The sequence below is a fragment of the Brachyhypopomus gauderio genome, chromosome 13 (assembly GCF_052324685.1).
Source record: "Brachyhypopomus gauderio isolate BG-103 chromosome 13, BGAUD_0.2, whole genome shotgun sequence".
In the NCBI taxonomy this organism is placed as follows: domain Eukaryota; kingdom Metazoa; phylum Chordata; class Actinopteri; order Gymnotiformes; family Hypopomidae; genus Brachyhypopomus; species Brachyhypopomus gauderio.
This window is the reverse complement of record NC_135223.1, coordinates 18,618,789-18,645,800: the sequence shown is the minus strand read 5'-3', so window position 1 is coordinate 18,645,800 and position 27,012 is coordinate 18,618,789. Positions and strand designations below refer to the sequence as shown.

Here is a 27,012-nt window from a genome sequence, read left to right as displayed (position 1 = left end):
GTCCAGAGCATTGAGAGACATTCTAACATGATCATCATGGCTGACAGTGGCTGACTAAATTTCCAATTTCCAAATGTTCTGTGCTCATGCTTTAATACGGGGGTGGTTTTGACACTTTGGGGGTGGACTCAATAAACAAATGCTATTGGGTGATGGCTCCTGGTTTTGTGACTGACTGCAGACTATGAAATAATTTTGAGAAATAATTTACACATCAAGACAGATCAAGTTGTCTCCATGAGTTGTCTTTGGTTTTGTGTGCTCAATCACAAAAAAGCACGAGTCATCAACCAATAGTATTCACTGATAGAAATGGCCATGAACCTGCCCCCAAACTGTCAAAACCACATGGGTATTAAAACTCAAGCTCACTGCAGCAGAAGGTAATGTACATGTTGTGTGAGGACAACTATTACATTGAGAAGGAAAAACACATTCGAGAATGAAAAAGACAATTTGAGCATATTATGATTAATGTGCATGAGCTCATGAACTTAACATTTGAATTATGTAAGTGATATATGTACAAGTGATTCGCATATATGAAATGTAAAAATTTGCAGGTTTATGTTTCACCGTGTGCCTTAGTGCTCTCTAATTTTGACATTAACATGACACCATAGAAACGCTGTCTTGATTTTGTGCTTTTACTGAAAATGCTCTGAAACATTTGTTGAACCTTTGCTGAAAGCCAGTTAGGTATGTTCAGTGCCCAGCAAGATTCTGTTATCTGCAGTTGGATTTAAAGAATCGCATGGATCTCTTTCCAAAGCAAACTTATGGATAGCTGGCATGGGTCCTGTGTTTCACTATTAATTTTTGGAGACAGCCAAGAAAACCTTACAAATGAATTAATCTAGAGACAGATGAGTAATCTAGAGAGAGAGAGAGGGGATTTTTGGAGACAAACATTGCTGCTTGGTATAATGGTTGGCTGAATTTCCACTGTTTGTCAAACCAAGAATAGTGATGCATCTCTATTTAATTATTATGCTAGAAATGTGCTAATATTTCTTTGCTAATAATAAAATTCAGTGACTATAAAGCAAACATGCTGAATCTACACAAAATGTACATTATGGTTTGCAATACCCTATATAAACATACTTCATGCACAGATTTAAATGAGATGTAAAAAACACAACAATAAATAAAGTGAAACAAAAAAACCCACAATACACATAATATAGTGGATCTAGATTACAAACCTCAGTAGCTGTCAGTTCACCATCGACAGCAGTGTCTGTCAAATCAGTCTATTATGTGCAACAAATGTACATCCATTTGAAAGCATGAAAAGAGAAATAAGCAAACCTATTATTTAACTAATATTTGTTATAATTATGTCCCTCTTCCGTGTTTGCATCAGGCAGGTTCAGATAATGACAATCTGATATCATAAAAATTGAGATTATGAGGTAAAAGGCATTACCTCAGTATTTAAATCAATAAACTACAAAGGAGTGCAATTAAAGATGACTCACAACAACTTAACAGCCATTCACCAAATTGCTTCAAAACATGAAATGCATATGAAATAGGTAGGTGTGCTACTAGATGTAAAAACCTCTGACCACGGACGTAATTTGGGGGGGGGGAGACATGTCCCCCCCACTTTTTCAAAAGCCGGTTTTGGTCCTTCCCAGTTTTTACGGTTAAAATTAAATATTTAAATAGCGATGAATCCATGCCTCTGACACAGTAATACTGCATAATAACATTGCTCTCCATGTCAATTGGAAAAATAGCCAGAATGAACCATACAACTAGATAAACATTCTGAGTCAATGCAGATCACCAGTCATTTCCACCAACACTGATGTTCATTTTTAAACTAGAATATGAACAAATAAACCAAATGAAATATACAACATGTTTTTAATGTTTTTAAAAACATTTAAAGCAACCAAACCAAACCTTTCTCCCACATTCGACAACCTACCCACTTCAAAATTATTGGTGAAAGGAGCTCTGGTCACCCATCACTGAGGAGAGAACGATCATGCCAGGGAGTGGGTGAGACTGAAGGGAAAAGAGCCACTAAGCTAAGCTAATGTCACATTTGTGTTGAGAGAGCCGTTGTTCTCCCTTCTCAGAGTCTCTTTCTCCTTGGTCGGTATCTAAGAGGAGGTCTTGGGTCTAAGAGGGGTTGACAGTTTCTCTCTTTCCCAGGCTATTCAAGAAGCTGACTATACCTTTATGAGTGACGCAGAGAGGGACAGAGGGAGCGGGAAAAGGGAGTGGTGGAGCGTGAAAGAGAAGGACAAGCAGGCCTAGAAGATATACCTCTTCTGCCTCGGTAGGTCATGAAAGAGACTAAACGCGACAGAGCTCAGCTGTACCATAGTGATGTGCATCACAAAAACATTGCAGTTTTAAAAATTTGAAATTCAGATACGTTGGACGATCAGATGATTATAGAAATAGCTGTGTTAAGAAAAGTTGTCAGTGAAATATATTTTCAAGTGAAGTCACTAGAGTTAAAACAGCAACACTAAATGAAAATCTGAAATTAATAAAATTAATACAAATATATTATGCAACTTGAACTTAATCTTAATATTGCTCCTGTTTGCCTTGGGGCTCTTTTCCCTTCAGTCTCTAGTAAGTGAAATGTTTGGTGTACTGGACTGGGAAAGGCAGCTGACATTTGATTTCAAGAAAATCAAGAAAAGTGTGCATGAATATTCCCAGAAAAACTCCATGACTGCTTTAGTAACATGTTTTGGGTCACTGTCCAATAACACAATCGTGAGTCATTCCACTGAGTTTTTTAGCCATTTAGTTGGATGTGAAAAGACGCTTCTGTTCACTTCAGAACTGATCCTGCTGCTACCACTGGCAGACATATCACCACAAAAGCCGAGCGAGTGTATTCTGACAACGTTCCCTCCTGCCAGTGTTACACTGGTCCGTAGTCGAGGTCTGCTTGGATCTTGGGAACTTCCTTCTCCTCACTCTTGCTGCCATTGTGGTAAAATCTTTGTCGAAGAGATCTACACATATTTTCTATGTACTTTGATTTTTTTGTCCTGTGCACGATCACCCACCCCCTGGCATTATCGTTCTCATGGCAACACCTTGTTGTGTTCTGCATTGTTTGTTTTTTTATTTCACGTGCTTTCTGTTTTCTTACTGGGTTTGATTTTGTTAGATCTGCCCCCTTTCCTATTTCAATGTCTTATTGGTTTCACCTATATTTTGTTAACATTTGCTGTATTTTCTTTGGTTGGGCACTGCTATTTGTGGGTCTATGTTGCAATCTCATGTGCCATCTCTGTCTGTGTATCAAGCCTTCCGTAGTATTCTTTATTATTCTAGACTCCTGTTAATGTTGTATCAGTTATTAGCCTTGCGCTACTTATTTGTTAGATCTCTTGTTTCCTGGTTTGGTTTTTGTTTCAGTTGATGTCATATGTGATCTAGCTCAGTGTATGTTATTTATTTAATTAAAGATCTATGTTTAATGAAATCACCTATGCACTTGTGTCCGCCTCAGCCCGGTCTACATTACAACTTTGAGTCCATGCTAGTGTATTTGTCTTTTTGATCGTTGGAATATCTACTTTTCTTCAATGTTGAAAGTGTTATTGTTATCTACTACTGTGGTCTTCTGAGGTCTGCCAATGGCGGTGCATTCTTGCCTCTTTACAAAATATCCCACAGTTGGTACTGACTAAATGCGGTAATTGGTAATGTTCGTAATGTTTTGGCTATGTCTGTGATTGATTTATACATTTTCAGGATCAAGATGGACTTTAGTGCTACTGACACTTCTTTGGTTCTCATGTAGCGTCAGACTAGTACCAGATATAAAGGCCACATCTAGAATCAGCTCTACGTTTTTCTTTTTTAGATCTATTGTGTATGAACTAATTATGCAGTGGCATAAAGCCCAATTATCCAATGACGTCTTATGCCTTGAAACAGATGTACAATGATGGAAAGGGCTGTTTCAAGCAGCATGCTGCAGATAGCTGACATTCATCAACACTAATCTAAACATCAGTTTCATTTCCAATCCACTCATTTCAAAAAAGCTTTATTCTTATCTTAAATGTAGTGTAAATATCTAAACTGTATCATCTAGAGATTATTGTAAGAATATAAGATTATAGCATTTATTTCTAGATGTGTTTTAATTAAAGCAATTCTCTTAAGTAAAATGATGTAACTTTATTGGTAGTGTCATGATAAAGCCCCGGACCCCCCCCCCCCCCCACCCCCCCCCCCCCCCCCCCCCCACACACACCCCTCTGGGCGTGTGTTTGTGTCGTCTACGTCTAGTTTTGTCCTATGTGTATTTCCGTGAGACATTTAGATGTTCATCAGTCTCACCTGTGGCTCGTCTCGTGATCATTCAGCGCTCTTGTTGTTCGTCTATTTAATGTGCGTTTGCGAAGTGTCCCGTGATCATCTCTGTCTGAGTCTGCTACGTACGTGTTGAATGTTATTGTTGTGCACTTTAGTGCTATATGTGGCATATGATAATAAACCTCCGTCTGCAACTCATCTCCGCATCCTTGAGCCTCTCGCCCACGTTACAGGTAGATAAATGTTTGTGTCTATATATCTACACAAATTATCTGTCAATATGGCAAGATAATTTTACTTAAGAAAATAACAAAAGCACATTTAAATAATCTTATAATACTCCTTCAACAATCTCTAAATGAGAAATATTATTTACAATAGATTTAAGATATTTTCTCTCACTAAAGATTATATTTTTATAAATTGTTATAGGTCAGAACCAACAGAACAACAATTGTGTCATTCTTCAGTTACTTACAGACAGAACAGTCTACACAGTACTTAACCAGTACATCAAACCATACTTTTAGCTTTTAGCTAATACTCAGTGTAAGGTCACATACCCTAGTGTCCTGTCGAACAGGAGTTGGTGGACTTGGCAGGGACACTTCTGTAAGCTTTGTTGTCTCGTCCTCCTCTTCCACAACAACAACGTTTTCTACGAGCACGACTCCTTCCTCCACTGGTTTTTCTTCCGGCCTCTTCTCAGGCGTAACTGTGGTGATGAGGTCACTCATGGCAATGCCTTTTGCTGTTCCGTACAATGCTGTGCCCATTTCTGACACACGTACACACAGACACCCACACACACACAGACACCCACACACACACACACATGCACGCAGACAGACAGAGCGTCATTCACAGATGTGTGGCTTTCATTCTCTGCTTAACGATTGCGATATATATGTAAGGTTGAAGCTTGGAGGCTGATGCCACTGCTTTGCATTAGCACAGCTGTACGACATTCATTTGCAAACCTACAGGGTTTAAAAGAATTGCATCAAAGCAAGGGTAAATTAACACAAAAACACACACATCCAAAACCCTAGCTCCATTATTATTTCCAGATATTAGCCTTGATCACTGACGAGAATCAAAAGCAATATCTCAGGGTCACACAATAATCAATATCTATTGTGTAATTACTGAAATAGGGAGCTGAGTCAAAAGCTATATATGATATAGAATGTTTTTCAACTGCAGAAATGAAACCCTGTGAGTATTTAATCTAAAACTGACCAGCGTTCAAGTCTCCATTTAGGACTTGTGTGGATTGTGTCACAATTCCACCCTTCACTGTCATGGCATCTGTGACTGTTAGCACCATGTGTCCTGCTTGCTTTGTTTTCTGTCTTGTTACCATAGTGATATTTGCCATGTAGTTTTGCTTTGGTCCCTGTCTTCACCCCTGAGTTGTCGTGTGTTTCCCCTGCCTTCTTTCTGGTGTTTCTTCTTTCTGCTTTAGTTCCCTGTTCTGTTTTCAACTGTGTCCTCTTTGTTTTTGATTCACCTGTATATTTATACCCATATATATTTCTGTGTTGTCAGTCATAGCATTTCCTGTGTGCACTGGTAGTGCTGTTGTGGTTCTTTAAGCACTGTATTTATGTATCACTTTATTCTTGGTTTGTATTATGATTTCTGATTATGCCTCTTTGTCGCTGAGCTTTTCAAGTATACACTGTTTAACAGATAAGTATTTTGGATTAGTCCCTAAGATGTGTTCTAATTAAGATGCGTTCCCACAAATGTCTTCTATCTCACTTCAGGGCATTACAGTTTTGGGTCAGTTTTTACATGACTTCTAATAGCTAATTATGCGATCATACTTTTGAACCAACAAAGAACACATCATTAATTTTTTTCTGTGGTCATAGAAATGACATCTAAATGTCAGATATTTGCTTTAAATTTAAATTACAACTTTCAGTTTTCAGTAAAAAAAAAACATTTCAGCTTTCAGTTTTAGTTACCGGTATTTTGAATTTTAAAGATCTAAGTATGTATGTAATTGATTAATAGTTTGTTTTTTATACTATCCCATTTTGGTGCCAGAATGAAAACAAAAATCATACTGCTGTATGTTGGTAATGTATTCATAGATCATGTGAGGATAGGTTCATGATTGATTACAATATGCCATCAAATTAGGACACTAAAATGTTTCTAAAATGTAAATGTGCCATATTTGTCAATTGTGATTTTTTTTTCACCCCAATCGAAATTTGTCTTCTGCTTTTTACCCATCCGTGCAGTTAGAACATACATACACACACTAGTGATTACTAGGAGGCTGTGGTGCACACATGCCCAGAGCGGTGGGCAGCCCTAGCCCGGCACCTGGGAAGCAGTTGGGGTTAGATGCCTTGCTCAAGGGCACCTCAGTCATGGCCTCAGGCTTGGGAATCGAACCCACGACCCTCCAGTCACAAGACCAGTTCCCTACCACCAGGCCATGACTGCCCCAATATTTGATACTTCTATATCAAAAAGTACGTATTTCCTAATGACTTTCTTACCTGAAAATCTCAGCTTATGTAAACATGCTAAATTATCATATTTAATAATATTTTAATAATCAACCAATGAATATGCTTCTTCCGGGTTTGTTTTAAGCATTGCTTCCATTCACTTTGTAGAGCCTGCCAACATACAACACTGTTAATCCAGAACTCTCAGTTACAAATGTGTTATCAATGGAGACATTGCAATTTACTCACTTTTTAATCAGTATGTTTTATATGCATGTTCTTTATTTTACTACGTTTATTTAACTCATTTATTTTAACTCCTCGTTTATTTTAACTCCTCTAATTGAACACAGTTCTGTTCACAGTTGGGACAGTTCTGAGATTTCTTTGCTTCTTTTCCTGAGGCACCTTGTACTCCCTGTATGAGGATGTCAGGGGTGCCGCCCCTGACTCCTCTCTTGTGCTTGTGTGTGTGTGTGTGTGTGTGTATCAGTGTTATTCATTTATGTATGTGTGTGTTTGTGTCAGTGTTATTCATTTATGTTTGTGTGCGTATGTCAGTTATTCATTTATGTGTGTCTGTGTGTGTGTCAGTGTTATTCATCTATGTGTTTTTAATTGTGCGTGTCAGTGTTATTCATTTATGTGTGTTTCTGTGTGTGTATGTCAGTGTTATTCATTTATGTGTTTGGGTACGTATGTCAGTGTTATTCATTATGTGTGTTTGTATGTCAGTGTTATTCATTTATGTGTGTTTGTGTACGTATGTCAGTGTTATTCATTATGTGTGTTTGTATGTCAGTGTTATTCATTTATGTGTGTTTGTGTGTGGATGTCAGTGTTATTCATTTATGTGTGTTTGTGTGCATATGTCAGTATTATTCATGTATGTGTGTATGTCAGTGTTATTCATTTATGTGTTTTTGTGTGTGTGTATGTCAGTGTTATTCATTTATGTGTGTCTGTATGTCAATGTTATTCATTTATGTGTGTTTGTGTGTGCGTATGTCAGTTATTCATTTATGTGTGTCTCTATGTCAGTGTTATTCATTTATGTGTGTCTGTGTGTGTGTGTCAGTGTTATTAATTTGTGTGTTTGTATGTCAGGGTTATTCATTTATGTGTGTGTGTGTGTGTGTGTTTATGTGTGCATATGTCAGTGTTATTAATTTATGTGTGTCTGTCTGTGTGTGTCAGTGTTATTCATTTACAGTGGGGAAAATAAGTATTTAGTCAGTCACCAATTGTGCAAGTTCTCCCACTTAAAAAGATGAGAGAGGCCGGTAATTGACATCATAGGTAGACCTCAACTATGAGAGACAAAATGTGAAAAAATTTTTTGAGAAAATCATTTTGTCTGACTTTTAAAGAATTTATTTGCAAATAATGGTGGAAAATAAGTATTTGGTCAATAACAAAAGTTCATCTCAATACTTTGTTGTATATCCTCTGTTGGCAATGACAGAGGTCAAACGTTTTCTGTAAGTCTTCACAAGGTTGGCACACACTGTTGCTGGTATGTTGGCCCATTCCTCCATGCAGATCTCCTCACGTTTCATCTTCATTGCCCTTGCTGATGGAAGGAGGTTTGCACCCAAAATCTCACAATACATGGCCCCATTCATTCTTTCATGTACACGGACCAGTCGTCCTGGTCCCTTTGCAGAGAAACAGCCCCAAAGCATGATGTTGCCACCCCCATGCTTGACAGTTGGTATGGTGTTCTTTGGATGCAACTCAGCATTCACTGTCCTCCAAACACGACGAGTTGTGTTTTTACCAAATAGTTCTACTTTGGTTTCATCTGACCATATGACATTCTCCCAATACTCTTCTGGAACATCCAAATGCTCTCTAGCAAACTTCAGACGTGCCTGGCTTAAGCAGGGGGACACGTCTGGCACTGCAAGATCTGAGTCCCTGGCGTCGTAGTGTGTTGCTGATGGTAGCCTTTGTAACGTTGGTCCCAGCTTTCTTCAGGTCATTCACTAGATCCCCCCTTGTGGTTCTGGGATTTTTCCTCACCGTTCTTGTGATAATTTTGACCCCACGGGCTGAGATCTTGCGTGGAGCCCCAGATCAAGGGAGATTAGTAGTGGTCTTGTAGGTCTTCCATTTTCTGATTATTGCTCCCACAGTAGATTTCTTCACACCAAGCTGCTTGCCTATTGCAGATTCAGTCTTCCCAGCCTACAATTCGGTTTCTGGTGTCCTCCGACAGCTCTTTCGTCTTCACCATAGTGGAGTTTGGAGTGTGACTGTTTGAGGTTGTGGGCAGGTGTCTTTTATACTGTTAACGACTTCAAACAGGTGCCATTAATACAGGTAATGAGTGGGGGAAAGAGGAGCCTCTTAAAAAAGAAGTTACAGGTCTGTGACAGCCAGAAATCTTGCTTGTTTGTAGGTGACCAAATACTTATTTTCCACCATTATTTGCAAATAAATTCTTTAAAAGTCAGACAAAATGATTTTCTCAATTTTTTTTCACATTTTGTCTTTCATAGTTGAGGTCTACCTATGATGTCAATTACAGGCCTCTCTCATCTGTTTAAGTGGGAGAACTTGCACAATTGGTTACTGACTAAATATTTACTTTCCCCACTGTATGTGTTTGTGCGTATGTCAGTGTTATTCATTTATGTTTTTGTGTGTGTATGTCAGTGTTATTCATTTATGTGTGTAAGTCAGTGTTATTAATTTACGTGTGTTTGTGTCTGTGTCAGTGTTATTCATTCATGAATGAATGAATGTTTCAATTTATATAACGCCTTATCTAGATACCCAAGGCGCTTTACAATTGTTAACACAGCTATGTTACAGACAACCAATCACACACCGGCGAGAAGCGGCAGCCAATTGCGCACAGCGTACTCTCTACCGGGATCCACAGCCACCTGGGGGACTGAATGGGGTGCAGGAAGGGGAGAGAGGACAGACCCTAGAGACAGAGCACCATCCACCACTGGGCACACAAGCACACACACATTCATGCACACACACTCAGACAACAACTTGTTTTTATTGAACAGAGACACAGACACACACTCAGGGAGAGACACAGACTCAGGGAGAATTTTGTCTGGGACTGCCAATTTACCTAACCTCCATGTTTTTGGACTGTGGGAGGAAACCGGAGATCCTGGAGGAAACCCACGCAGACATGGGGAGAACATGGAAACTCCACTCAGATAGGGACTTGAACCCAAGACCCCAGTGCTGAGAGGCAAACGTGCTAACCACCAAGCCACCATGCTGCCCATGTATTTGTGTGCGTATGTCAGTGTTATTCATTTATGTGTGTTTGTGTGTATGTATGTCAGTGTCCCAGCCATACCCCAGTTCACGCGCAGACGCTGTCTTGCAGGTTTGTTGGTGTTTTATTTGAACAAAACATAATATATAAAATTAACAACAACTCAAATACAAAAAAAAAAAACAAAAGACAAAAATGGCTCCAACAGTCAGTGTTATTCATTTATGTGTGTTTGTGTGTGTGTGTATGTCAGTGTTATTCATTTATGTGTGTCTGTGTGTGTATGTCAGTGTTATTCATTTATGTGTGTTTGTGTGCGTATGTCAGTGTCATTCATTTGTGTGTTTGTGTGTGTGTATGTCAGTGTTATTCATTTATGTGTGTGTGTGTGTGTGTGTGTGTGTGTGTTTATGTGTGCATATGTCAGTGTTATTCATTTGTGTTTGTGTGTGCGTATGTCAGTGTTATTCATGTATGTGTGTTTGTGTGTGTGTATGTCAGTGTTATTCATGTATGTGTGTATGTCAGTGTTATTCATTCATGTGTTTGTGTGTGTATGTCAGTGTTATTCTTTTATGTGTGTTTGTGTGTATGTATGTCAGTGTTATTCATTTATGTGGGTCTGTGTGTGTGTGTGTCAGTGTTATTCATTTATGTGTTTGTGTGTGCGTATGTCAGTGTTATTCATTTATGTGTGTTTGTGTGTGTATGTCAGTGTTATTCATTTATGTGTGTTTGTGTGTGTGTCAGTGTTATTCATGTATGTGTGTATGTCAGTGTTATTCATTCATGTGTTTGTGTGCGTATGTCAGTGTTATTCTTTTATGTGTGTTTGTGTGTATGTATGTCAGTGTTATTCATTTATGTGTGTCTGTGTGTGTATGTCAGTGTTATTCATTTATGTGTGTGTGTGTGTGTTTATATGTGCATATGTCAGTGTTATTCATTTGTGTTTGTGTGCGTATGTCAGTGTTATTCATTTATGTGTGTTTGTGTGTGTGTCAGTGTTATTCATTTATGTGTGTGTGTGTGTATGTCAGTGTTATTCATGTATGTGTGTTTGTGTGTGTGTATGTCAGTGTTATTCATTTATGTGTGTTTGTGTGTGTGTATGTCAGTGTTAATAATTTATGTGTGTTTCTGTGTGTTTGTCAGTGTTATTCATTTATGTGTGTTTCTGTGTGTGTGTCAGTGTTATTCATTTATGTGTGTCTGTGTGTGTATGTCAGTATTATTCATTTATGTGTGTTTGTGTGTGCGTATGTCAGTGTTATTCATGTATGTGTGTTTGTGTGTGTATATGTCAGTGTTATTCATGTATGTGTGTTTGTGTGCGTATGTCAGTGTTATTCATGTATGTGTGTGTGTATGTCAGTGTTATTCATGTATGTGTGTTTGTGTGCGTATGTCAGTGTTATTCATGTATGTGTGTGTGTGTGTGTATGTATGTCAGTGTTATTCATGTATGTGTGTGTGTGTGTGTGTGTGTGTGTGTGTGTGTGTGTATGTCAGTGTTATTCATGTATGTGTGTTTGTGTGTGTCAGTGTTATTCATGTATGTGTGTTTGTGTGTGTCAGTGTTATTCATGTATGTGTGTCTGTGTGTGTATGTCAGTATTATTCATTTATGTGTGTTTGTGTGTGCGTATGTCAGTGTTATTCATGTATGTGTGTTTGTGTGTGTATATGTCAGTGTTATTCATGTATGTGTGTTTGTGTGCGTATGTCAGTGTTATTCATGTATGTGTGTGTGTATGTCAGTGTTATTCATGTATGTGTGTTTGTGTGCGTATGTCAGTGTTATTCATGTATGTGTGTGTGTGTGTGTATGTATGTCAGTGTTATTCATGTATGTGTGTGTGTGTGTGTGTGTGTGTGTGTGTGTGTGTGTGTATGTCAGTGTTATTCATGTATGTGTGTTTGTGTGTGTCAGTGTTATTCATGTATGTGTGTTTGTGTGTGTCAGTGTTATTCATGTATGTGTGTGTGTGTGTGTATGTCAGTGTTATTCATGTATGTGTGTTTGTGTGTGTGTATGTCAGTGTTAACCGTCCCACCTGTTGCTTGCCTCAACTACATTATGTGTTGTATGCGTGTCTTGTTAATGTTGGAGGATTTAAGTGTGTCTGCGTCTCATGTTCATAGTCAGACGAAGTCCTGTGTGCTGTGTTACGTTTTGTGTTCTATGTTTAAATAAACATACTAAAAGTGAAACTATGCCTTAGCACATAGCTTTTACCCTTACATCATCACCAAGGGAATGTAAGACCCGTTTATATGTTTCAATGACTGAATGACTTCTACTCACACTGGTGAAAGGAATATGTTTTAAGATGCTGTTTCACCTTCTATAATAGTTTAATTTATGTACCCTGTCCACATTTTGAACAGATTTAGCTGAACTCAAGGAAAGGGTACAGTCATCTTCATTTAGATTAAATAATCATAAATCCAAAAAGACAATCTACCCATAAAACACTCAGTGCCTCAGTGAGGCCAGTGACTGCAGATGTTTTTTGTCCTAATGTAACGGTAATGGTAAGGTGTCAAACTCCATATTTTTCGTATGTCATAAATAAAAATGTTAAGAAGAAGAGAAGAAGAACAAGAAGAAGAAGGAAAAAGCGAGGGAATCTACAGATAGCAGTGAGCAGACACATGCTACGCTAGCAGCTCAGTCAGTCAGGAGCATGCAGAGCTGGCCTGATGATCAGTACAGGAAGGCTAGTCTGAGGATTTGAGCACCTGCCCAAGTACAAAAGAGAAATGAAGAATGAGCAGGGCAGAACTGAGAGATAATGAGGATAATGGTGCTTCTATAACCTTTCAACCCATCAAGCTTTTAGGGCCAGGGAGATTGTAGGCACACATGTATCTACCTGTTGGTTTAGTGCCATTCAAAGCGATAAGTGGTTTAGATCCTGGGATTACAGTCGGTGTGTTTTGGAAGACACTCCGTTGAGCTGAGGAGATTGATAGAGAGTCAATACCACAGTTACTGGCATCTTACGCAACTTCTAAACGTAGCCTTGTTTACCAAACTCTTTATCCCATCAGTTGCTATGTCTGAAGTCTATTCCGATAAATGATGGCTAAATGGGAAACAAAAGAAAACAATACAAAACAACACACAAAACCCCCAAACCAAGAACAAGGACAACACCAAAAGGCTTCTTGCATACACAAACGTTTTTTGGCTGTATAACTACTGCATGTAGTCAAAATGTTTGCACATGCTTGGACGTCTCAATAAAGGTTAATAGTACAGAAATTTAATTTAACTTACATGCTCCTCACACATGTTCCTAATCTCCCTTTTCTGTTATGTAACATAAGGAATGACAAAGCGAGATCTGCAGTTACAGAGAAAGAGGAAGTTTAACCACTGCCTGCCAATATAGAGGAACTAATTAAGGAGGAAGCAGACAAGTACATCCTCACAGGTTTCTTTGGTACAAATGCTGACCATGAAAAATGAATCAAGAATATGGCATTTTCTGTGATCTAATGAGTAAGTCAATATTCTGCTCTGGCAATTAAATCATTACCCATGTCCAATGAGTGTTCTCTTCACTGAATCCAAGAGCCATCATATCAAAAATGCATTAACATTCAACACAACTCCTTTCAGCCCACAAATGGAACAGTCTACACCAGATCACGTCAAAAAGGTAGTTTACTTCTGATAAGTTCTTGGGGTTGCAAAAATAATAATAATTATATGGGAAAAGACAGAAAACAAAAAGTGTCTGTGCTGTTGGAATTTGAGCTCACAAAACTGTCTATGAAAACAGTAGGCGGAAAATTCTAAAGTGGCAATTCTCTCTCTTGCTCTTGTTAAGGAGTTTTAGAAAAATATATAAAATACATTTTGGCACATAATAAACCACAGGCTCATCAAGGGTGCCAGCCTCTGTAGTAAAAAGCACTTCTCAGTAGAGAAATCATAGAGCGCACTGTAGAATGGAGGACGTTAATGGTCTGGCAGCAGCTGATTAAACAGTGAGAGGAAAGTTGAGTTGAGGCTGTGTTGGATGAAAAGACGCGAACACAATGCATAACAATGACACAAACTCTTGGCTGGCTGACATGCTGGCACTAGTCTAAGGAAACAGCTTGAACACCTAATGCATGTTAGCTCTTGGTTGGCAAGATTTATGGCAAAAACAATGACATAAACAACCAAATCATGGTCATGGAGAATATTAATGTCAATAAAGCATTAAGTGTTATGGATAAACCCAGAGATAACATCATTACTTTTTACCAACTGATGTTCGTGTGTCAATTACTTATGCTAACATCATTATAAATGGAACTGGTAAGCAGCCATTGCCAGTGGTCTCTCCTTATGAAGCTTTAAATAATAATTAATAACTAAATCATGTAAAAAATAAGTAAATCAGCTTTGAATACATTGTGCACACTACCTGACTAATGCTATGTGCTTAGCTAATCTTTGACCTTTAAATTAGGGATGCAAAATGTTATAATACGTTAATTTAGAAAGAGATCAAATAATCCACACCATTTGGGTCCAGCAGTGTGTTAACTGTAGAAAAATGAAGCCTTCTCTGGTCTAAACACATTTCTACACCACGCTGTTCAACAATCAGTACTCTGATGAATCACAGCAGTTTCCACTGAGTGCTGTGAACTAGCTGATCCAACTTAAATTTTCTCTCATAGAACTCCTACAACAGGGCACTGAACAAATGCGTCATACAGCTGATAGAATACATGGAACATGCGCCGTCTCTGTCAATCACAATGAGACAAATACAATCGCCATAATTTCCCTATAACTGTATAACTGTACATATTTTCTTTGAATACGATTATTTTCTAGTGTTATTTGATAATTAACTTTTAACCATATTTCACAAAGGATAGACAAAAGGATTTTCGAAAGGAATGGAAACCTGAACCAACCTCCATCTAGACTGCGTGACATTGTGTAGCGTTTGCTGGTGGAACGCTCAAAGTACGGAGCTGGTCGCACAATCTGTGAACTGGCCCGTCGGGTTTGAACCTGGGTTCGGCCACTGTACCGGAACTTGGAACCGAGCGTCAGGAACTTCTTAGGAGGAGTTTCTGGAGACACCAACCTGGTGAATTATATTATATATTTGAGTTGCTGCTTGGCATGAATTTGGGACCTGAATTGAGTTTCACACACACACACACACACACACACACACACACACACACACACACACACACACACACACACACACACACACACACACACACAGAGTGAGAAGGTCATCACTCTTCTGCAGTAGTTCTCACCTGAAGAAAGTGTGGTGCTCCACACAAACCTTCCAGAGTCTCTTCGCTGCTCTGTGGTTGGCCAGTTTAAAGCCGATTGTGCTTTCAAACTGTTCAAACTAGGCAGTGAGAGCACAAACATAATATATCTCTACGTTTAGTGACATGACATGCTAAAGGTCACCCAAATTGACAGTAAAATCCACCTTAGAACATGTTTTACCTCTCCGGGTCGAATTTTGATGTAGAAGTTATTCCTCTTGTAGGAGATCTTGAGGACTTTGGGCCAAGCAAACCTGTTGATACGCAGGCGGTCACGGTAGATGAGGAGGCCAGAGGAACACACTCCCAGCATAATTTCCACCCCTTCTGAATCCTGGGAAATGATTGAATAAACAAACCTGGGCCATCAGTGCATAACCAATTAAACCACAATCACTGGACATACAACTGGAATGAGGTTTTCTGAGTGGCTCTAGGCAAATACTTCGGATGTAATAACTGGTGGTAGCCAAAAACCTCTGCTTATGTATCAAGCCTGACAGAAACCTCTTTATTGATGGCTTATTAAAATACAAAAAGTCTTCCTTTTCATTTTCAAATAAATAAATAAATAAAATAATGTAATTGCACTAACACCAAGTTGAATGTCCAAATGTGAGGAAAATTGAAAGTGGAACCATTGTCGAGCAGCCCATGAGGTAATAATACCCCTGAGAGAGAAAAAAGCCCTACATATTCACCAGGCAATTTAGAGCCTAATGTCCTTCCTTCCTGGGCCACGCAAATGTCAGTGGTCAGTCGCATCTGCTGTGAGGCTCTCCTGCCTTCTGCATTAGCCCTGCATGCAAACCTCCTGGCAGGTCTGTTTCACAGAACACTGAAAAACACTAACAACTAACTCTCTGATATGGTTGGTTCCTGCAACATGTCCACTTGAGACATTTCTCTGGACAATCAGAATCTGATGTAATACAAAGAAAGCCTTTCCAGGATGGATACTTCTTTTTTAGGTCTGTGCTAAACCTTGTTTCTCTCCACAGAATTCAGTTTCTTCTAGTGGAAACAAACACCTGTGCTAAATTATTATGCTATTACAAATGAAACTGTTACACACATTAAAAATTACACATTACAACAGTAATTCAGGAAGGATTAATGGGGAAGATAATGGATGTTGCCTGCAATTACTGTTGGATGGGACTAATGCTACACACTTGGATAACACACTTGGATGGAACTAATACTACCACTGAACGTGATGTCTAACATAATGATGGCTCCCATTCTAAAATATTTCCAAACTGATGAGTGATTCACAAAGTTGCTAGAAATGTAAGCTTAGCATCCTAGGAAATGGGACCTTAGCATCCTGGGATTGCTCTGTGTGTTTTGGACAGGGAGGTATGAGCGGGTCTTTCTCTGGGGAATGTAACCTCCACATACGAGCATACCGAGGGAAGGCAGCGGGCCACAATATCACACGCATTGTGATCAATTCAGCCACAGCTCAGACAATGGGACTCCTCAGTCCATGGTCATGCACGGAGACTGGGGTTAGACGGGAGAAACATACACACACATACAAGGACACACGGATGCACAAATGCAGCCTTACCTCTCCTTTAGCTGGAGACAAGCACTCAAAGAAGTTTCCTACCAACTAGGCCATTCAGTAAGAAAAGGAAAAAAGAAGAGGGACTGATCTAACCAAATTGAGGGACAATTTCCATGCTGATCATTGCTTGGTCTTGTTTCTGTTTCAGATTAGACCGCCCAATGACCATTTATGGGGTGACAAATGTCTTGTGTAGATTTCTGACACAGTATCATCTTTTGACAGATATTAACCTCTCGTAGTGTTATGAAAATTTAGACAACGGTGAGGTAATTTTCTGATATGCAAAAGCCAATGATGAAACATTACTGTTTCCGTCCTTAATCAGCTAAAGGCAGATAAAACTTGATTTCACAAGCAAATTGTATACAAATATAGTGATAACTGTACACTGTTGCTGACTGTAACTTCAACTACTGACTATAATATGCAGATTCATGAGGAATCTTCTCCCCATCATTACCCACTCACCCCTAAGAACTGCAAATTTATTTTTGGAATAACTGTAAATTTACAAAAAACTGCAGGTTCCTTGCAAATATCTTTAAAAAGAGCTTTTTAAAATAAGATAAGGTTGTTATTGATGCCACGGCACTGTGAACACTTAATACAGACCACTTCAACATTGTGGTTTTCTTTCTTTTTTTGAGCCATAACGGATCAACCTTTAAACTCTAATCCTAACGTAGGTAGGTTAACCTTGTGATGAGAAGGTTCTCGTTATGAACACAACACATAACGAGAAGGTCCTTTCATGTGGCAGCAGCACTGCACCAATAAATCAGCCATGGATTTTTGCCAAAATAGGTCTTTGCTATACAGCATAATTAGTGGTGATTATTACCTAGTCTAAAAGGCCTGTAGGTACATTATCCATTCTGTATCGACAATGAACTACAGCACTGCTGACAAAGCATCCAAATCACAACACCCCACGAAAAACAAGTAAAACAATAAACAACACTGAACATAAAACACTGATAAGCTGCTGTTTATAGAACACTTATCAGTAGTCTGTAACTGAGGGGTCAAAAAGGATTATCACTGTGAGGAGGAAACATATATTATTCAGATACGCCTCACATTAATAAGGGAGAGTTAAAGATAGCTGATGTAGGGGTTGTGTAGTGAATAAATAGAAATCAGAATAATTTTAAGGAGAAGACATCTTCTATATACTACATTTTATGTGCTTGAGGTTCAGATATTCAAATACAATTTTTCAAGTGTAATGAAATCTTGTCTGTGGAGGCTCAGGGGCAAATGGAACTTTAATGCGGCCTCTTCATGAGAAGAGGCCCTGAGTGTATGGTGGAACAGCAAATTGACAAAGCCCAAAATAGGGCAGCTTAATGGAAGACGAGTCACTGCTGAGTCATGCTACAAGCTTTTAAAGAACCTCAACTCCGTGCCCCTGAGCGAGCAGAAGCAGGTGGACCAGACCATGGAAACGGGAGTTGGCTCTCTACCTTGGCGTGATGAAGGTCCACTCCATACATAGACAGTTTTTTCACATTCTCCAGGAAGTGCATTTCAGCCTCAGCCGGCGTCATCCCTCTGATGGGAAACACAATGTTACGACGTTTCCCAAACACAGTACCTATACAAAACGGACTCCTTTCAACCTCCCGCATGATGTCAAGGGCAAATCGAGATAAATCAGGCGCGGAAACACTGTGGCATTACACTGTGGTATTGTGACCAAATACTGATTTATGGTGAGAGTATATGCAGCGCACTTGTAGTTCTTGTGGAGGTCCATGACCTTCTCCTCCAGCTCCTTGGTCTGGTGCGGGGCAAAGCGGAACTCGCTGATGTAGTCTGTGCCGTACTCGTCCGGATCATAATCTCCCAGCTCGGACTGCACCGTGTACGAACCGAGCACTGTATGCGTGGCAAATGAACAGGGCAGACGTCCAGACACCACATCATCCCTCAACTGCAGGCACAAGTAATACCTGAGACAGACACACAGACAGGAATGAAGATGGGTAAGTTGGACGAGGAACAGTGCAACTACTACGAAAAAGCAACAGAAAGAATGAAACCGTACATTAGTCGTTCTCACAGAAGCTCTGCTAATTTACAGAAGCTCTACTAATGCTAGTGCTACTCAAAGTGCTACCAATGCATTAAGCCTGCAGGACACTGTAGTGAAGTGCAGATATAAGAGTAATGGTTCTCTTGAGTTTGAGTTTGACTGTCAGCTAGCAGTTCCTCAGTGGACTGTAATGAGCATGTTTGCTGAAGGTCTGCACCAGCTGGCTGAGCAGCTCTGACCTCGTGATGTCTTCCGAGAGCTGAGCAGGGTCTGGGGGGTAAAACTTTACGTTGAAGGAGAAATTCCAGGCAACTCCTGAGGGATAATGCAGAGAAAGAGCACAAGTCAAAGAATGCTACAAGACCAGTGTGTCAAGGCTTAGTGCCAATACAAATGCTTTCATTTTGTACTTTTTACCTTTTCTATAACAGAGGTAGGAAATGAAAACACATTGCATTTTTGTTGTAAATGTAAAACTGAAAAAAAAGACCAAAGAGTAGAACAAACATGAAATACAAAAGAATTCATCCCAAGACAGTGACATCACATCACAAGACAGCAACATCACATCCCAAGACAGTGACATCACATTCCAAGACAGTGACATCACATCACAAGACAGCAACATCACATCACAAGACAGTGAAGATAAATGACAGATGCTATGAAAAGAAAAAAAACAAAACACATGACAACTAGCTAACTTCCAAGGTGACATGTCATGTCATTCCTCCTGTTTTGCGGTACTCTCAGAAATAAAACACTGCAGCCTGTCCATCTAATCTGAATCCATGCTGTCATATTCAGCCCAGGGGTCTGAGGTCTCTGCCAGAGAGTACACTGTGCGCAATTGGCTGCTGCTTACTGGGGTGTGACTGGATGTAAAAGCTGTGTGCGTGTTAACCTTGAAAGGTGTTATATAAATGCGACTTCGATCATTCATACAATGGCAAGTTCTTCTGAAGTTAACAAGGATGTTTACTTCTTCTGTTAAAACTTTCTTCCTAACTATGAGTGTCCTATCGACAGTTCTGAAAATGAGGTCACTTCATTTCTACCTCCTTTTTTGGGGTTAACTTGCATCTTAGGATTTGTTGAAACCCGGAATTAAATGTGTTAATTTCACTTGTCATGGTTTCCCTCCTCTGGCATTGTGGTTCCCTTAGCAACTAGCCATGTGTTCCTTTGTTTTGTGTGTCATGATTTAATACCTTGTTTCATTTTCTCTGCCCCTTACAGGTTCCAGGTGTTTTTCGTTTGCCCGTTATCTTTTGCATCGGTTTTGTTTCTCTGTCTGACCCTGCTGGCCTTTTGACCCTGGACTGTCTCCATGTTTACAATTCTGAACTCACCCTCAATAAAAGTCACTCAGCACAACATTTGTGTCCTGCCATCTTGTACTTGTCATTACATAACGACCCACCTACGAAGTACAAGGTGAGAAAGCAACATATCGGTATGTACTTGTTCTGTTGGGAAGAAACTCCAGTTACACCATGAAGGCAGTAGCTGCCGATCCAGAGAGCAAATCCCCAGGCGCTGCGGGAACAAGGTTGGTCATCGTTCAGTTCAGGGATGTCCCTCATGGAGATTTCCCTGCTGGACTACACACGCGGACTTGTGGCCAAGCACCTGCCTTGTATGGCTCACAAGGTCCATTGGACAATGACTGTGGACTTTGAGGGTCAGTGAAGGGGTTTCTTTGCCTTTGTGTCCCCGAGTAACTGCCTAACCTCTGGCATGAAAGACGGCACCTGGCCACCTGTTCCAGGCAAGGAAGATGTGCCACGCTCAGAATGGCGTATACCAGACCCCGTGTGAATCCTGATGCCACTTTGTCTGCCTTCTCACCTTCTCTCATTCCTGGCTCTGTCTTCCTGTCTTACTAGGTCCTGTGTCTTCTGCTCCTGCATTTGCCCATGCACTAGTCTCTGCTCCTCACCGTGCCCCATTTCCAGTGGCTCCTAATCCCATCCTTGCTGTATCTTCTGTTCCAGCCATGTCTTTTGTCTCTGCCTGTGTATAATCTTGTCCTTGGTCCTCTTGTTTTTGTTTGTGCTTTGGGAGCCTCATGTTGGGCAGAGTCACAGTTCCCTCCTCTTGAGTCATGGTTCCCTTAGTAACTAGCCAAGTTTTGGTTCTGTTCCTAGCTTAGTCCTTTGTTTAGTTTTCGACGCCCTTTACTGGTTTCAGGTGTTTTTCATTTGCCTTTATTCTCTTGCGTATCTCTTGCCTGTTCATTTTGTGTTTAGTCTTTGTGTTAGGTATGTTTTTTGTTTCTCCGACTGACCCTGCTGTCTTGTTGACAATGACCTATCCCTATTTTTAAGATTCAGGATTCACCCCCAATAAAAGTCAGCATTAGACATCCGTTTACTCGTTGTTACATAACTTTATGTCCTCAGACAAATGTATTTCACCAAAATTTAAAAAGTATATACTACTCTGCAATTAAGATGGCGTTCAGTGACTCTTGAAAGCCAGTGGACGTCAGGTGGACCTTTTCTGAAATGTCCAACAATTTCAAAACATTTTACAGCTGCAGCGTGAATACTTACCCCTGACCTGCTTCTTCATCTCTTTGGCAGGGTCTAGCCAGTTCTGTGCACAACACAAAATAGATATATATTTACTTCAATTTCTGTAAACAAGGTGTAATTTGTAGTTTTCAAATCGGAAAACAAAAGTGAGGATCTACCTTCTGATTCTCTACATCGCGGAATGTAACACCGAAGTAGTCCTTCTCTAGAAGGTTGAGATGCTCGCAGACTTTGTCAAACAGCACCTGGCCTTTGTCCCGTTTCTGTGGACGGTGAAAGCCTGTATTAGATCCGTGCCTTTTACTGTCACAACAAATCACTTTAACCACACTGCTGCAACTGAGATTACGCACTTGTCATCATGCATTCATTAAATAAATGAGACGGAACACTGGCTATTTGTCCAGGTTGTCATGTGCAACATCAGGAAATGCTCTGAGTTATACTGAACACCTTAAGGTTTCAGCTAAATATTAGCATAGCTAAATATTAGCATAAGAACATCATTTTCATCTTAGTCAGCATCCCCTCATGTGTGGTATTTCTTATAGTACACAGGAACCACCTATGAGGAAGATAAACACTAATGTTTCTACTGCATTCATGATCAGGCTGTAATGACACCAACATGCCACTTGTTTATTTCATAATCTCTATCCTCATGAATAAATTCAAATTTGGGAAATAAACCCACGCAAAACTCATCTGAAGGGGTCTTTTCATAAACTATTGATATCATGTTTATATCACCCATCTCAAACAGATGAAGGATGTTCACTGGAATTGCCTGAAAATTTTAGTAGTATGTCTAGTAGTGAAACACAAGCAGCCCACCCAACCAAATACTTTAAACCAACCTATAATTAATGCACAGTGTCCTCCCACTTATTGTATCAGTCCGGGTGTGTTTGTGGGTCATCACTGCTACACTAAACACTCAGTAATACAGTAGTTACATTAAAGTTTCATTTCAATTTAGATGAAGTGCTGTTTCTGTGTAGGTGACTGGAATGCTGTACATAAAGTTTACATAAAGCTTACATAAATTGTATATATATATATATATATATATATATATATACAGACACGCATGCACACACACACACACACACACACACACACACCTGCATTTAAGCCCACAGGCCCATAACACTGAACTTGTTTTGCTTACTCAAGCCTCTGCAGTCTGCTGACGTCACTGTTCCACACTACCGCTTCCATAAGGAACCTGAATACATGTATACAAGCTCTGTGCATGGACTTATCCCGTGTTGCCGGCGCTGTCTTGCTGCTTGTGCTCTATGGACATTAAAGACGTGCCTCTACCACCTTGGCCGTCCTTTCCCTCACTCCTCCCGCCACAGTGAAATTAAAGACACACAAATCAGCATAGCCCCAGATGCAGGAGAATTACTTTGGTTCCAAGCTTAATGCAGATGTCTGGGTTATAAAGAAGCTCTGGTGGAATATTAGGATGTAATCCACTCTCCCTACTGTAAAAAACAATTAGCCCACAGAAAGCTCAGACACACTGAGTAAGATGAGACACTTCAACACTGTGTTGAGCTTGGCGGGATAAATGAGACATTGGTGATTAACAGAGTAAATGGGAGCAAAATGCTGCACTCAAAGAGAATCTGATCAAGGATCAACAGTTTGGGCCCTTTGGGGAAAAATAACTAAAGTCTAATTATAGATTGATGTTAATAAAGATATATTTTCATTATTTTAACATGTGAAAATCTGATTTGTGCTGTCAATTTTCTACTAAAACTGATTAAGCAAAGCTACAGGCTGACGGATGTGGAGAACCGAGTTATATCAGATTTAAGCATCAGTTCACAGTGCCCAACCAGATGATATCATATCAAGCACAGCACCTTAAACTCCACTAGACAACCATGAACTGCTTCTCTCTGCTACACCTGAGTGCATTTGTCATTGCCTAGAAATATTCATGCATTACTTGCCAATTTGACACTGACAGCTCTCACAAAAAGCTTTCATAAGGGCCTGAGTGGGAGGGCGTGTCCCTGGGGCACAGGGCACAGCAATGCAGTGGAGGCCACGCCTCCCCCAGGGACCTGCGACACACGTGGAGTGGAGGGAGAAACTGTTGCACCTCACCTCTCCCCTCCCCTTTCGTCAGTCGACATAATAACACCATCAGCGCGCGCTAAAAGCCTGGTGGCCAGGATCGCAGACTAGAATGGGCTTTCAGCAGCACACGGCTGCCCCACCGTAAGCTGCCATTGTCCACAGGCATCAGCACCGTGCACCGAGGTCTCATTTTAAGTGGTGGGATTTCAGAGCAGGGGGAGGCAACGTGAGGGCTAGCAGACACGAAGGGTCGTCTGGCTCGGGCCCAACACGATTACACAGCACCCTCCTGGCTGAAATCACCACAGCTTAGACTGGCCATATGCTAAATTCTTTATAACTTACATTTCAGCATAATTCAGTTTCAGCTAAGCACTGACTGAATTTAGACATGACATCATCAAATGACCCTGAACAAGTTCACTGCCTTATAAAAGCTCTTCAGTCAGAAAGTCATTATCCATTATTGAAAAGTAATCACTCAGCAGATAAAAACCTGTCACTCCATCCTGATTATTTAAGCCAATGGATGAAAAAGAATTCACACTAGCACAAACATTCAGTGGCCATCAAACGATACACTGTATATTCTGTTAAAGGAGTAAATAACTAGAATGTAGAAGTCTGATAAAACAGCTCTTGTCACAAAGCAACTTTACATATGTCCAAGTCCAAGCTCCCAGTCAGCAAGCCAAAGGTGACAGTGCCAAGAAAAAAAACTCTCTAGAGCATGAGGAAGAAACCTTGAGAGAAACCAAGAATCAGTGGGAGGACCCATCTTCTTCTGGTAAGCAACGGACACCATCAGAACAACACAAACATTAAACAGCACAATAAGCAAAGGGAAACAAAAAGATAAGAATGTCCTTCCTAGTCCTTCTAGAAGTCCGAGTCTTGGCATATAGTATTCCAGATTATAAACTGTATGTCTGATGTTTAATGATTCAATAAATAAATCACTGCATGAACCGCCACTATTTGTATCTCCTTCCTTTTGTTCTTCCCATGAATCAACGACAGCTCTGACAGCTGCAATGACAACTGTATTGACAACTCCCATTTGTCCCAAGAGATAGAGAGCAAAGTGCTGCAGACGCTTTCTGCAGACGTCTGGTGCATGAACTCATTATATGAGAGCTGTTGGCTCAGAACAGTGCGTGCTGCAAGATGAGCTTAGAGAAAAATCAGAATGTAAGCAGACGGAGAGAGAGAGAGAGAGAGAGAGAGAGAGAGAGAGAGAGAGAAGATGGAAAAGAGGTGAGAAAGGGGAGGGCCTCTTACGCATCTGTGTGTGGCTTCTGCATCAACAGAGCACTTCAAATCATGTTTGGGCCTTATGACGGCAGGCGCTCTGAACTGAAATTACTGAAATAGATGGTATTTTGTACTTTAGACACCTATGTTTGTCATAGCCATTGTGCATGAATCTGGATGTTTGCAGCCACCCTACTGTTAGTTAACTGAATAACCTTCAGCTCAAAGCAGTGGCAATGTCCTTGTGACAGGAAGGACAGGGACCAAACAACAAATCTTTCTTTCTGTCTTTGTCCATTAGCAGTTCATCTTATCACTGTGTCAGCAGACCCTCATTTACGGACTACACATGCATCCCCACACACAAACACGCAGGCCATTTGGCCTTTGATGCTTAATCAGCCTTTTACTGGATGTAAGTGCTAATCTGGGCATATCATATGGCAAAGGCTGAAACTCAACCCAGCCGCTTGGTTTCCAGTTCTTGGTGGAAGTCATGAAGTACCCTGCCCTGCCCAGATGGAGAGGCAGTACATGTAAGTGGCAAGATGGACAGGCTCAATGTCATAAAACATGAGGGAGGCCAGAAAGCCTCGCAGGAGACATGCCATCCTGCCCTGAAGAGTCAGAGATGCTGCGGGGGGTAGGAGAGGGTATTCAAGAACATCTCAATCTTCACGCTTCATTTTCAGCCAAGCTCATACTTCTTACTCAGCATAACCATGAAGAAAACTGTTAAAGTCATGTGGAAGCATCTTCATAATCACAGCTACCTATGCAATTGATGTTACACAAGGGTACATGTCAAAAACAACAAAAAGTTCTTTTTGTACCTGCACAAGTGCAGGACTGGGTGAAGTGGGATAGAAATAGAGGGATGAGGGGATGCATGAGTATCTCCTCAGCAAATCAGACTATCTGGTCATAACTTTAAACATCTGTACTAAGCATAAAAGCACATCATGAAAATATCACATCTTTGTTTTGAATTATTTCTCACAGCTCTGTAAAAGTTCCGGAGCTGGAGTTTGGAGTACTGTGTCTTTGATATACAGCAGGTAAGGCTGGAGCTAGTCATACTTATTGCATGTAGTCTACAGTAGTTTAGGCTGTCGAGCCCTGTCATTAAGCATGTGGGTACTAGAACTGTTAGTAATAACATTTCCTGCTACAAAATATAATAACTAGGATTATCAAAGACATTATTTGACGACCTACTATAAATTACCATCACATTACACATTACCAGCACACATTTGGACTATACCTGGTGGATTCAACAAATCATTAGATGGTTTTACTGTGCTTAGTCAATGTGCTAACTTTAGCTGCTGTCTTCAGTGTTCCTATTACAATGATTATATACCAACTTTTCTACTTATATTAATTTAAAGGTAATGGTTTTGCCACATTTCATTGTGCAAACCCAATGCAATACCAACATTACCACAACCCAAGATCACATAGATACTGCATGTGACTGTGCATCCACAAAGAAATGGCTTACAGAGTTGACAGAGAACCTCCAATTCTACTGTACGAACATCAGTTCACTCATACCAGTCATTAAAGATGAGTATGGCAACAGTTAAGAGCCTTATAAAATCAGACCTACTTGAATAGTTAAGTTAGCAAAAATAGTGACCAATCATTAGAGATGGCACGACACCAGCTTTTATGTCCCGACCTTGTAACGATATCTTGCATTTGAATGTCACCTGATATCAGTACTGATCCGATATTATGCATTAAAAAATACAATGGCGCTGTGATTCAGTTCCTTGGTTCAATTGTTTTGTGTGGGATGCATTATTTATGGGATGCATTATTCATTTATCTGCAGATGTTATGCATGGATATGACAGATACATATAAATAAATGTATAAAACTCAGATTTACTGCATTTACTGGTTCTCAGGTTTACTGCATTCACCTACAACATACACACAGACACAAACTGACACACACACACACACACACACACACACACACACACACACACACACACATTCACTCCCTCTCTCTCTCTCTCTGTTGACTGTCTGACTCACTGCTGAAATGTACACTATAGTTTATATGCATGCATTACTGAATGCATATGTAATTCAACTTAACAATAACCTTATATAGCATTTCTTATTATTGC

At 40.0% G+C, this 27,012-nt stretch overlaps 1 protein-coding gene across 10 annotated transcripts in view; it reads right to left on the bottom strand.

Moving 5' to 3' along the window:
• epb41l3a (erythrocyte membrane protein band 4.1-like 3a) overlaps positions 1 to 27,012 on the bottom strand; it is a 60,756-nt gene that overhangs the window by 11,135 nt on the left and 22,609 nt on the right. For 5 of the 10 annotated variants that reach the window (XM_076971424.1, XM_076971429.1, XM_076971433.1 and 2 more), the window contains 11 exons: positions 21,670 to 21,774; positions 21,530 to 21,572; positions 19,211 to 19,286; positions 18,670 to 18,888; positions 18,400 to 18,487; positions 15,536 to 15,688; positions 15,334 to 15,431; positions 14,974 to 15,149; positions 12,921 to 13,004; positions 4,878 to 5,092; positions 1,209 to 1,256 (listed from right to left, as the gene is read on the bottom strand). In XM_076971424.1, the coding sequence (XP_076827539.1) occupies positions 1,209 to 1,256; positions 4,878 to 5,092; positions 12,921 to 13,004; positions 14,974 to 15,149; positions 15,334 to 15,431; positions 15,536 to 15,688; positions 18,400 to 18,487; positions 18,670 to 18,888; positions 19,211 to 19,286; positions 21,530 to 21,572; positions 21,670 to 21,774 (1,305 nt within the window). The remainder of the gene's footprint in view (positions 1 to 1,208; positions 1,257 to 4,877; positions 5,093 to 12,920; positions 13,005 to 14,973; positions 15,150 to 15,333; positions 15,432 to 15,535; positions 15,689 to 18,399; positions 18,488 to 18,669; positions 18,889 to 19,210; positions 19,287 to 21,529; positions 21,573 to 21,669; positions 21,775 to 27,012) is intronic. The other 5 variants (XM_076971426.1, XM_076971430.1, XM_076971432.1 and 2 more) reach the window with 2 other exon arrangements.